Here is a 12,254-nt window from a genome sequence, read left to right as displayed (position 1 = left end):
ACAAAGTGAAAGTTTTGGACCTCTGGTGCTAGTCCAAACTTTTTTGGACCAAAGTGGCAATTTTGAGCAAACCACAAGGACTATTTGTGCAGTTTAGTCTAATTATGAGCAACCTTCTAAATAACGTTAGATATGATTCGGCGACAATGTTAAGCCTCAAGTTTTTTCGAGCCGTGACGACTCACATCGTTTGCAAGGCGTGACTTAAGGCGATAATTTTGTATATAATTAATAATTTTATGTATATTTTCCACCATTATTCATTTCTATATACATATATAACTTAAGACGACATTTTGTTAAACTTTGATGACAAATACAAGCCTTGGAGCCATGACAAAATAATGATAAATATTTTAGAACCTTGATTACTCATGATTATAAATAAGATGAATCATATGAATTTCCCGTAAAACACATGGGTCCGAAATACCATGTGTTTAAGACTCTTAGTTTCTAAAAAGAAAATGATTATTTCATTAAAAATATAGTTATTTACCTCAATTTCCTTTATTTTCTTTATAAATTGATTTGTAGATAAAATGTAAAAAGAAAATGATTATTTCATTAAAAATATAGTTATTTACCTCAATTTCCTTTTTTTTTCTTTATAAATTGATTTGTAGATAAAATAACTTACGTTTTAAAGTTCAAAACGAAAATCCATTCTCCAAGATTAGTACGAGTGTTGAAGGCGTGGGAGAGCATACCTTCTATAATATTCCCTACGATTGTTGCTTTTTGTTGACGTAGAAACAAACCCCCAAAACCTCACTCCAATCATCATCAACACAAGCAAATCCGCCATAGCAGCAATGAGCAACGAATAGTCGGTTTCGCTTTCTCCTTCTACTTTCTCGACCTATGTTTCATCCCACTCTAATTTTCCATTTTTGTTTACTGTGATTTTGTAGCGATTATCTCTTCAAACTCCTGCTCATTGGAGACTCTTCTGTTGGAAAATCATGCCTTCTTCTCAGATTCGCTGTATGAATTTCAACTGATGTCTTTACTTAGTTTCATAATAATTCCCCCTCTCCCCGTTCTGCAATCAGTTTCTGGATGAAAGTTTCTGTGTAGTTGACCTCCTTGGTTTTTTGTAAAGTTGAAGGGTTTCTTAATTCAATGGTTTTAATGTTTTCGGTGTATATATACATACACGCACACATATGTTATGTATGTATGTCTATGTATCGAACTTCTGTATTTGCACATTGGTGTTGCTTAGTTAGAGCATCCACTGGTTGATTTCTCACTCCTTCTGTCTAACCAATTAGGGAATAATTAATTAGGAGAATGATTTGGGAAACCTATCATCGTCCTCGACGTTTTCGAAATTTAACATCTTCGATTTTGGCATATTTAAAAATTGAATTATTTTCTGAGTTATTAATTGAATTTCTTTGTAATATTTACCGATTTGCTCTTCATTTCAGTACGATTTGTTGATTCTAATGATTTTGTTCCACAAGGTGATCTTATATCATCTCGATTAGAGGACATTCGACTAATACTCCAATAATTTTGCAAAACCACGTCCTTGCCATTACCATATTAGAGTTAGTATCATCTTTACAGGGTATATCATATTGAATGTTCAATAAAATGACTGCAAATGTTGTCCATGTAATTAGGCTAGGCATGCTTTATGCCTGAATACATTTTTTTCTTCAGGATCTTATGGTGGTTGTCCTCTTAATTTCAGGATGATTCTTATGTTGATAGTTACATAAGCACCATTGGAGTTGATTTTGTAAGTGTTCTCCCTCTATCTCTTTATGTGTATGTATATGTGTTTGCTTTTACATTATCACACTATGATCAAGACTTCTTTTAGTTTTTGAGGTCTGATAAAATTACAAATTCATGCTTCAGAAAATTAGGACTGTGGAGCTGGATGGGAAGACAATCAAGCTGCAGATTGTGAGTATTGTTTCTTGCACATACTTTTGGACTTTAAATATAGTTTATTTCAAGAATCATTAGGCCAAAGTCACTTTCATTAAGTTTATCACTGTTAAATCGATGAATATTATGTAATATTACTTTTTTTATAAAATCTTTCTCTTGATACAGTGGGATACTGCTGGCCAGGAGCGGTTTCGTACTATAACAAGTAGTTACTACAGAGGAGCACATGGGATAATCGTAAGAATTACTTTTTATGATTTATTAAAAGTTTCTTAAAAAAGCTTCATAATATTTTCATTGTCATTCACTCATTTGTATAGATTACAGTGTCCATTCCATTGTAATAAACTGGATTGCAACACAATTGTAACACTCATCTTGTATGTGTAAATTTAATAAAAGTAGATTACCACCCTCAAAACCCCCTTGTTAACCTAAGTTAAGATTAAAATTGAGATAAATCTTTTGGGCTAAAACATATGAAAATTACTATTTTTGTAATGATTCCACGGGGAATGTAGGTATTGTTACTTGGTAAAATTTTCTAAAGAAGGAAAATGTCGCAAATCTTGAGGAGTTATTAAATTGCATTTACTTTTTCTGCCCAATGCATTCATACTGAAAGCTGTGGGGAGAACCCATGTGATAAACCATTAAAATTTAGTGTCCCAAAATATAAAATTGGATATTATTGAGCTAAAAAAAGAAAGTGATGACTTTTGGTTATAGGTAGCATTATAGTTTTGACTTCAAGGTAACCTTTTTCCAGTCATTTTTAAGTAACTACTTCAATTAAACAATGAATTTAGCCATTTGGAAAGGTAACTGTATTGAAATAATATAAAATCATAATTCTAATTCCCATTTGTTTGCATGTTTTAAAACAATTGATACAGATTGTGTATGATGTCACTGATATGGAAAGCTTCAATAACGTGAAGCAGTGGCTAAGTGAAATCGATAGATATGCAAACGAATCAGTCTGCAAGCTTCTTGTAGGAAACAAATGTGATCTAGTTGAGAACAAGGTTGTTGACACACAAACAGCCAAGGTATTATTGCATACTTTTATAAATTTTTGGTTCCATTAAGTCATTCCATCTGTTTTAAATAAAAAAGGAACACCAATATATAGAGCTTAATGGATTAAGTCATGTCCCTTCAGGCATTTGCAGATGAGCTTGGGATCCCTTTCCTTGAGACCAGTGCAAAAGATTCGGTCAATGTGGAACAAGCTTTCTTGACAATGGCTGCTGAGATTAAGAAAAAGTAAGACTAGTAACTATGAGCGGAGTTATTGGAGGGTATTTTAGTCTTTTTGGTTAGGGTTTGAGGTTTGCTTTTCTAATCTTTGTTTGAAATTACAGAATGGGTAACCAGACATCAGGTGGCAAGAAGTCAGGAAGCACTGTTCAAATCAAAGGGCAGCCAATTGAGCAGAAGAGCAATTGTTGTGGTTAATATTGTATTTTGGGTTTATGTTGATGCTCAAAGGATGTAGTATGAAATGACTCTTTTCTCCTTGTAAAATGTTGCAGACTTTTAACCAAACCCCATCAACTTCTTTGTGTTATCTTAGCTTTAACTCCTGTTAAATCTTTGATAACACTTTTTCCATATCAACTGTCACATGATTTGATTGCATTTGTTACTAAGACATGACTCACAAGTTTTCTTGGGCCATTTTGGTGATGATGATGATAAGGGCATTTGCGTCTATTGCATAAATGAGTGTTTGAAAGCTGAGTCTATGCCACATTGTTCCACCTTTTTTGGATTAAAAAATAACATTTTTTTTTTGTATATTTAAATCAGTATGTTCCAATCTGATGCATGCCAAACAAACCATAATATGTTATGTATTGTTGTCTATTATTTCATCAGTTACTATCGTGAAAGATGTAAATAAGATACATCTAAACACGAGGGTTGTCACAAATAGCAAAATACATGTTGGAATTTTAATCAAATCCTTTTACCTTTCCCACAAATACAAACATAACCAACTTTATGACACCACAAGGCATTAAGCAAAAAGGGAACACTTATATATAGCTTATCGAATTACATTTTGTCAATTGTCACTTTAAGTCCAAGTAAAAAAGAAACACCTAAAATGCAATGAAGATAGAATACATGAATTCATTTGTAAGAAAATTGAAATCAAAATAGAAATCAACTACAATCCGTAATGTACCTCATGCTTAACCACACAAAAACCAAAAGAAAAAAAAAACTCAGAATTCAACAAGACAAAATCCAAACAAGTTTCCAACCCAACAAAACAGTCATGAGGATGAACAACAAGTCTTCTTGGTATTACCATCCTGTGCTCCAACAACAAGAGTCTCACCCTGTTTAATGCTAGAAGGTCCAGACTCTCCACCAGATATAGATTTCTTGCTAATAATCCTATAAATCTCACCAAGAATCGTTTGAAAAGACTTCTCAACATTTACAGCTTCTAAAGCAGATGTCTCAATGAACGAAAGCCCTTCTCTCTCTGCAAAACTTTGAGCATCTTCTACTGCAACAGCCCTAAGATGTTTCAGATCTGTCTTGTTTCCTATAAGCATGATCATAATATTGGCATCTGCATGATCCCTCAGCTCTTTCAACCACCTGCTTACGTTTTCAAAAGTTGTTGGTTTTGTTACATCATACACTAGAAGTGCTCCTAGGGCACCCCTGTAGTATGCACTCGTTATTGCTCTGTATCTTTCTTGCCCTGCTGTGTCCCAAATCTGAGCCTTTATCGTTCTTCCTTCAACCTGAACACAAGAAGCTAAAATTCATGATATTCTGTTCATTGTTGATTGATAGACATGATTAAACTTGCAGATTATGTAAAAACCTACGATATGAATTATGATCACAAACAGAAGAGATGCGTAGTGGCAATTTTAAGGGCGGATCACTATCAGGTTATATGCCTTTGATCTATGCTCAACAACAATTTTCAAATAGAGAAATCAATTACTATTAGCAATTTATAGTGAAACTTTGGCAATGGAATTACTTCATCCAATTCTGAACACGGATCATGAAGTTGAGTAGAATTTGGTTTCTAGATTCAGTTGTTTTACGGGAACAGAGATCGATTGAAAGCATTACAAAATCATCAACATAAGCTTCATATAATCTGGATCTGTAACACTTCATATCGATGGGATCAAATTGCACATAGATACAAGTTAATAAGAATGCTATAACTTAATGAAGCAAAACAAGAAAAAGAGCAAGTGAAGTTTGGGATTGAGATTCAATTACGTAAATAAAGGAGTAATATAGTTTTAGAAATAGAGAGAGTACTTACTTGTAGGGTACGAGTTGCGAATTCGACGCCGATGGTGGATTTGGACTCCAAACAGAACTCATTTCTGGTGAATCGAGAGAGAAGATTGGATTTTCCAACACCTGAATCGCCTATCAACACTACTTTGAACAAGTAATCGTACTCCTCGTCTGGTCTCCTTGCCATCTCCTTAATCTTCTCTACACACCGATCCCCGCTTCTCCCTCTCTCTCACACACTTTCTCTTTCGCTTTCTCACTCAGTCGCACACCTTCGATGTGGAATCGGTTGTCGAACGATATACTAGACGAGAAATTTGAACCCAGAATCAAATCAAATCGAACTGTTAATTTACAAAGACGGTCCCCTGACTATTGATTCTGATATATGATAAATGATTGATTTTGATGGTGTTATGCCCAAATTACCCTTCAGCATGTGCAATTAACCATTTTACAAGACATACCCCATGATTAAAGAGTTTATTCGTTAAGATGGTCATATACAAATAACCGTATATAGCAAAAAGTTAAGTTGTATTATAAGAGGACCATTTAACTTTAAAAAAAGTCTATGAATTCATAAAGTTACTTTTTCCAAACATCATGTCTTGTGAATTTAAATATTTTTTGCAATCTAGACATTTTTTTTACAAAACGATGTCAGCCTCCGACATGGAATTTAAAAAACCACAAAGCCAGTTAATCATAGGTGTGTGAGACTAACGTGATAACCACTACACCACAATGGGGTCTTGGCGTGGGATGTCTCGAGTCCACCAATTTAGCTCTCCTTGCCAAATGATGGTGGAGGCTCAAATGTGATGATAATTCATTTTGGGTTTCTTGCATTAAATTGATTCATAATCTTAATATTGTAGATGATAAGCCGATTGCAAAATTTTCCATTAAGGGTGTTTGGCTTAATATCTCTCGGATTGAGTTCGAGTTGATGGATAGAGGTATTTCCTTTTCTAATTTGTTTAAAAGGATAGTTGGCATTGGGGATAAAACTGTTTTTTGGAAAGATAAGTGGTGCAACGAAGTTCCTTTGAAATTGTTTTTTCCCAAGTTATATGCAATTGAGGAAAATAAAGATTGTCTGGTTATGGATAGGTATAGAAGGGGGGTTGAATCGACACATTAAGGGTGTTGGGGCTGGTCTCACCTGTTAAGAAGAGGAAGGGAAATGGGGGTGCTTTCAAGTGTTTCTAATTTGATTGAAAATTCTCAATTAGGGTCGGAATAAATGGTTGTGGAGTAGCGATTCGTCGAGGGTTTTTTCGGTGCAATCTATGAGAAAAATTATTGATGATATTGGCTCAGTTTCGACGTCGGGTTGTAGATGGATTAATTAGATCCATTTGTAAGTTAACTGCTTTGTTTGGAGGCTGTTTAAAGATAGGATTCAAACATTTCAAAATATGATAAGAAGAGGAATTAACATCCCCTCTAATCCTTGTCCTTTATGTTGTACTTTGATGATAGTATCGAGCATGTTTATTTTATTTTGTAGCTTTTGATTCGGGTCTTTATGTTAGAAACCGGGGGGGGGGGGGGGGTAAAATGATTGTTTAGATTTTTCTGAAAGTAAACACTATCAAATTAAAGTGTTTTGATGATATAGATCGAAAGTTCAATTGGATAAAATTCAGCGATTTCAAATTGAGAGAATGTGTGAAGATATGTTCTTGATAATGTACGAGAATAAGGACCAAAAACGAGTATAAGATCTATTTTCTGAAAACTGATGGAAAATTGTCATAAAATAGTTCTACAACCATCAATTAACAAAAAAAAAACTATCACAAAAACGAGTTTTAGGATAAGGGTCAAAATCGAGTCAATCTTCTCAAACGGGTTTCGACTCCAGTCATGGGCTCTGACCTTTGGACCCCGCTACAAGGAGCGCTCCCCTCGGACCCCCGTCGGTTCTACGGATGTCAAAAAGTCGCGTGGGATCCCCGTCTTGTTTCGGGGTATTTATTACAAAAAAAATTGGAGGCGGGGACGGGGGCGAGGGCAAGATTAACCCCCGTTTTAATTTCGGGGGAAGGGCGGGGGTGGGCAGTCCCGTCCCGAAACCCTATGGGGCCCCATTAATAAATTTTACATATATTAATTATATAAATATAATAAACAATAACATGATTTTGAACTTCCAAAATTCAACAAAAACATGTTTTTAAGTTGTTAGTATAATGTTTTTAAAATGCCATAACTTTTTTTAACATGTAAAATTTTGTTATAAATAAATATTTGTTACCTAAAAAATAAATTCTATTAGCCGAAACAACAAATTCTTTTAGCCCAAAAAGACAGCTCAAAATCAATTGTGGGTGACGGAACAGGGGCAAGGGCGGGGGTAGGAATGCTAGACATTTTGGGGGCGGGGGCGGGGTATGCACTCACCGTCCCATTTTCCCCTGTTGACATCCCTAGTCGGTTCATCCCTAAATAACAGTGTACTTTGAATCTTGAAAAACTCAAGCAAGTGTGCAATCCACATCACCCCTTACATGCTCAATGTTTATCAATATTGATTTTGGTCAACAAATCAATCCCATTATATTTAAATAATATTAGTGAAACAAATCACCAACACTTTGGAGGTGGATGATCAATTGGTATGGTATTATAACACATCAACATTTTTATCTGGCACATCTAATGGAGATGATCAATTTGGTGATTGGTGGAAAGAACATATTGAAGTTGGCGTTGTCTATTATTTACACTGCCCTTTGGATGATTTGGAAGGCGAGAATTGATTTGATCTTCCAAAATGAAAGGTAAGCGGTCATGATGGTGGCAAATGATATTTATATTAGCATTTATATTGTATAAAGGTTAGATCAAAGTTTAGACATTTAGATTGTTTTATTTGGTGCATGTCTCCATCTATTAACTATGTTGTTTTTTGACTTTAGCTTCTCGTTTAAGTCATTTTCTTTGTAATAATATATTTTGCACACCGTTCATAAAAAGAAAAAAAGTTAGCCATATGTATTTGTTTGAAACGTAAGCAACAATATGTGTAGAAATATTGATTAATGAGCATGGTTATGTGTTTGAGGATGTGACTTGGATCCTTTTTAGCTCCGTTTGTTTTACTTTAATATCAATTTTTTTAGACAAAACTGTGTTTTTGGTCCCTGTGGTTATCCAAAAATTGTGGATAAGGTCCAAAATGTTTTCAAGTTGCATGGTTGGTCCAAAACATGAAACTTCTTGTGGTTTTGGTCCCTAGACTTAACTCCCGTCTATTTCCTTCCGTTTAGTGTAGCACGTGCCCTCCATGTGAGGGTAATTTCGTCTTTTCATATGTATTGCACATTACCGCCAATTGAAAGCTCTATAGGTGTGACAACCGTCAAATTTCGGTCAATTCAAAGTCAACAAGTCAAACCGGTCAACTCCAATAACCCTTGTATGCTAGGGTTTACGTTATATAATCACTATACAATTCGCTATTTTAATGAGAAATCATCATTTGGAAAGTTCATGTGTTTGATTTTCCTTAGCCTTAACAAGTGCTAAACAACGAACCAAAGCGATAAAACACTATTGCACAATCATCGGGATTGTGTACGACACTAAAACACGGTTTAATGGGGTTTACGAACCTTGCGTTGTGAAGCCGGACACTCAAATTAATCACAAACGAAACCTCTCTAAATCGTTTTCACTCTATCTCTTTCTATTTGAAATCTCTCCCAAATCTCTCCCAAATCTCTCTCAAAAGTTACTTTAACTTTTTGTAATCATTTGGGTCATCTCGACCCTTAACCGGGTCAAAAATCGGTAGAAACGGGGTAAAAACGAGTAAAATAGCTTTAAGGATCCGAAACCAAAGCTTCAGGACCGAAGCCTCGCATCCGAGGCCTCTGATCCGAAGCCGAGGCTTCGCACGAGACAGCAGACCGAAGCCTCGCAGACCGAAGCCAGCCAGGGTCCGAAGCCAGCCAGGGTCCGAAGCCTCGCATGCGAGGGTCTCGCAGACAGCCCATTTTTACCGGTTTTTCGACTACGACTTCGTTTTAACTCCGTTTTTCATTATTTCAACGTGGGATTTTCACCCAAAACTTTATTTTATAAACTAAGGCCCCAAAATATATAAATCTCCAGGGTTTTTATAAAATATATTAAAAGAATTAGTGATTGAACTAATTATTGAGGGAATATTTGCTTTTCCTTAATTTATGGCCAAAAGCAAACCACCACCACCTCACTCTATGATTAGCCACTCTTTCCCACTACCCCTTGTCTCCTTAGTGGACCTTTACATCCAATCTCCAGCTCTTCCCACGTTCTAAGAGCTGGAGGATTGATCCTCTCTCCTCATTCTCCATAAAACTCTTTCATTCTACACTTAGCAACCAAGAACACTCTCCAAAATTCTCTCATCTTTTCTCTCAACTTCAAGAACTTCAAGGCCTTCTCCAGGGGTTTCTTTCTTCAATTAGTAAGTATCTTCATCATTCACATAATTATTAAACTCCATCCTACTCAAATCATTGATATCTTACACAAGTTCCATCTTATTCGGCGGTAGATTCTCGAATCATCAAGACATCTTCTTAGTGTTCTTGGGTTGAACACTTCCTATCTCTCACTTTCATCTACTGAAACCACATAAGGTGAGTTCATACCCATACATTTACATGTTTTTCTTAAGTTTTAAGGGGGGAATACAAGTAAAATCATCAAGAACACAATTAAACTTTTTCTAACAGATTACATCAGAAAAGATGGACGTTAATCACGAACTGTTTTGGTCAACTTAAATATTTTAGTTTTCAAAACTGTTTCAGGTGCAAGTAGTTCAAACTCTTAGCTTTAAAATGACTACTTGCACATCTCGATATGATTTTTCTACAATTTATGGTGATTTTTACAAAACTGCCTGTCATTTCAGAGGCAAACCCGGACCAGTCTGTGATTATGAACCTTTTCACCTCTGTTAGAGATCACTAAAAATCATGATAAAATTTAAGAACAAACTAGACTCATATTCCAAACTCTCAAAATTTGCGGATTTGGATTTAGAGCTTTGATGATTTTTCTATAAATTTTCTAAGAACGGTAACAGAAACTGTTTTTAACGAAAAGTTGCTGTTAATTTCATTTCACCTTGTAACATGTTGAGCAAGGTGTATATCTTTATGTGATTATATGTTACTGCAATATATGACATTTTATCTTAATATTTAGACACACATCAGTTTACAAATGGATTTGGTCATATAAAATATAAAGAATAACAAGTGATTATAATCAAAGTACAATCGATACATTCAAACATTAAATAAACTATTTTGAATATAGTTTGCATACATTACCACGTACTACCCTTGGTTGATAAACTATAATAGGTATAGTTTATGATACATTACATAACACATACATTTAAAAAGGGTACATTTATACAAAGGATATTTTCATTAAGCAAGGTACGGCCATACGGTACCAAGTTTTCATAACACGTAATTCCGTTAATGACTTTGTGAGACATTTACTTCAAATTACCATTAAGTCCTGTATTGTAACCAGAGTCTCCTTGAGGGAGAGCGTGATACTTGTGTATAGATCTATATTGGGTTTGACAAACCCACACCTAAACTGCATGCAACAGTTAGACCGATAGGTCTGGGGTGACAAATGTCATAACATTTCCGACGCCTGAAGAACGTCGTTTTAGGCAACCTTGGTCATAGTATGGTTATAATAAACTCACATAAAGTATTAACAAACATTGGAATTTACAGGGACTTCATTAAAATTTAACGAGTTTATGTCGATTTAAACTTGCATTGTTTTACTATAAATATGACAAATTACTTGTACATTTCGGTCTTTGGGTTTTAAGACTACATTTACACATTAAGGAAAATATTGGATTTTTCTAACACAAATACTACTTTTACAAACGAAAAGCTTATGAACTCACCAACCTTTGTGTTGACACTTTTTCAAACAACTTGTATTCTCATGAAATCATTAAACAGGTAATCAAGTGCTTTTGAGGATGGGACGCTAAGGCGTCTACTATTTCATATTTTATCAACATACTGTAATTGATTCGTAAACATGTAATTCATACAATGATGTAATTTTTTTCAATTATATATATGTTGGTTGTGTTTGCTTGAATTACTATTACAATTGCTGTTATGATACTATACATGAAGTCCTCCACCCCCGGACGTTTCCGCCATCCTTGGTTTGGGGGTGTGACAATAGGTTATTTGTGTATATCATCCCTAATTATCAGTTGGCTACTCCTATTCCTTCACCCACCTTTGACGACGTGAAGATAAAAAACCCTAATCACAAACCTTTTTCCTGATCGAGCTTCAATCTGTTATTGAAATTTCGTAAATGGTTCTCACAATGTGGTCCATCAGAGCGCACGGTGAAGAAATTGATACCAACCAAATTTATGGTAAGATGCTCTGTATTTGATCACATTCTTACACTTTTGAAATCTAAAAATCTTTTTTTGTTTTTTTTAAGCTGGACATACCACCATGTTCTGTATTGAACTTCATCATGCTGGGAAGTTCACAAAGTTTCCAGGCATCAAGTATATTGAAGGGGTTGTAACATACATTGACGTGGTCGATATAGAAGAATTCTCTGTACATGAAATGGACTCCATCATGTTAGATTTAGGGTATGTTGTTCCACCTGTCATCTACTACCATTTCCGTTTGCCCAATGAGGGTTTGGATTTTGGACTAAGAGCTCTAGGTAATGATGATAATGTACGTAACCTATCAAAATATGTGAGTGAGAACAAACTGATAAAAGTGTACACAGAGCATGGAGAAACAACGTTAGTTACCTATTTCATGTCCCCAAATGGTCCTAGAAGGGTTATAATAGAAGAGATAGAAGATAAGGAACCACCTCAGCCCGTATCCCCTACTGTTGGTCCTCACTTGGTGGAATCTGAAGTTTGTAAGGGTAAAGTAGGGTTGACCTTGGCAAGGTATGGGTCTTTCACCCCTGAGTTGAGTAGGGGGAGAGGTTGGAGACCTACCCAA

General features: G+C 35.2%; 2 protein-coding genes across 2 annotated transcripts; one reads left to right on the top strand and one right to left on the bottom strand.

Moving 5' to 3' along the window:
* Window positions 1-686: 686 nt before the first annotated feature.
* LOC145115096 (ras-related protein RABD1) lies at window positions 687-3,528 on the top strand. The gene is made up of 8 exons (XM_079051262.1): window positions 687-829; window positions 915-987; window positions 1,706-1,753; window positions 1,876-1,923; window positions 2,077-2,148; window positions 2,808-2,963; window positions 3,077-3,180; window positions 3,279-3,528. Exons 1-8 carry the CDS (start codon window positions 816-818, stop codon window positions 3,370-3,372), a joined length of 609 nt encoding a protein of 202 aa, XP_078907388.1. The 5' UTR covers window positions 687-815; the 3' UTR covers window positions 3,373-3,528.
* A 505-nt stretch (window positions 3,529-4,033) lies between these two features.
* LOC145115046 (ras-related protein RABA2a) lies at window positions 4,034-5,585 on the bottom strand. Its single transcript, XM_079051190.1, has 2 exons — window positions 5,228-5,585; window positions 4,034-4,682 (listed from the first exon to the last, which is right to left on the bottom strand). Exons 1-2 carry the CDS (start codon window positions 5,390-5,392, stop codon window positions 4,200-4,202), a joined length of 648 nt encoding a protein of 215 aa, XP_078907316.1. The 5' UTR covers window positions 5,393-5,585; the 3' UTR covers window positions 4,034-4,199.
* Window positions 5,586-12,254: the final 6,669 nt, after the last annotated feature.

This window comes from Lactuca virosa, chromosome 5 (assembly GCF_052849685.1).
Source record: "Lactuca virosa cultivar CGN04683 chromosome 5, Lactuca_virosa_CGN04683_v6, whole genome shotgun sequence".
Taxonomy (NCBI): domain Eukaryota; kingdom Viridiplantae; phylum Streptophyta; class Magnoliopsida; order Asterales; family Asteraceae; genus Lactuca; species Lactuca virosa.
Note: the sequence above shows the minus strand (reverse complement) of the source record. Positions and strands in the feature narration are given on the sequence as shown.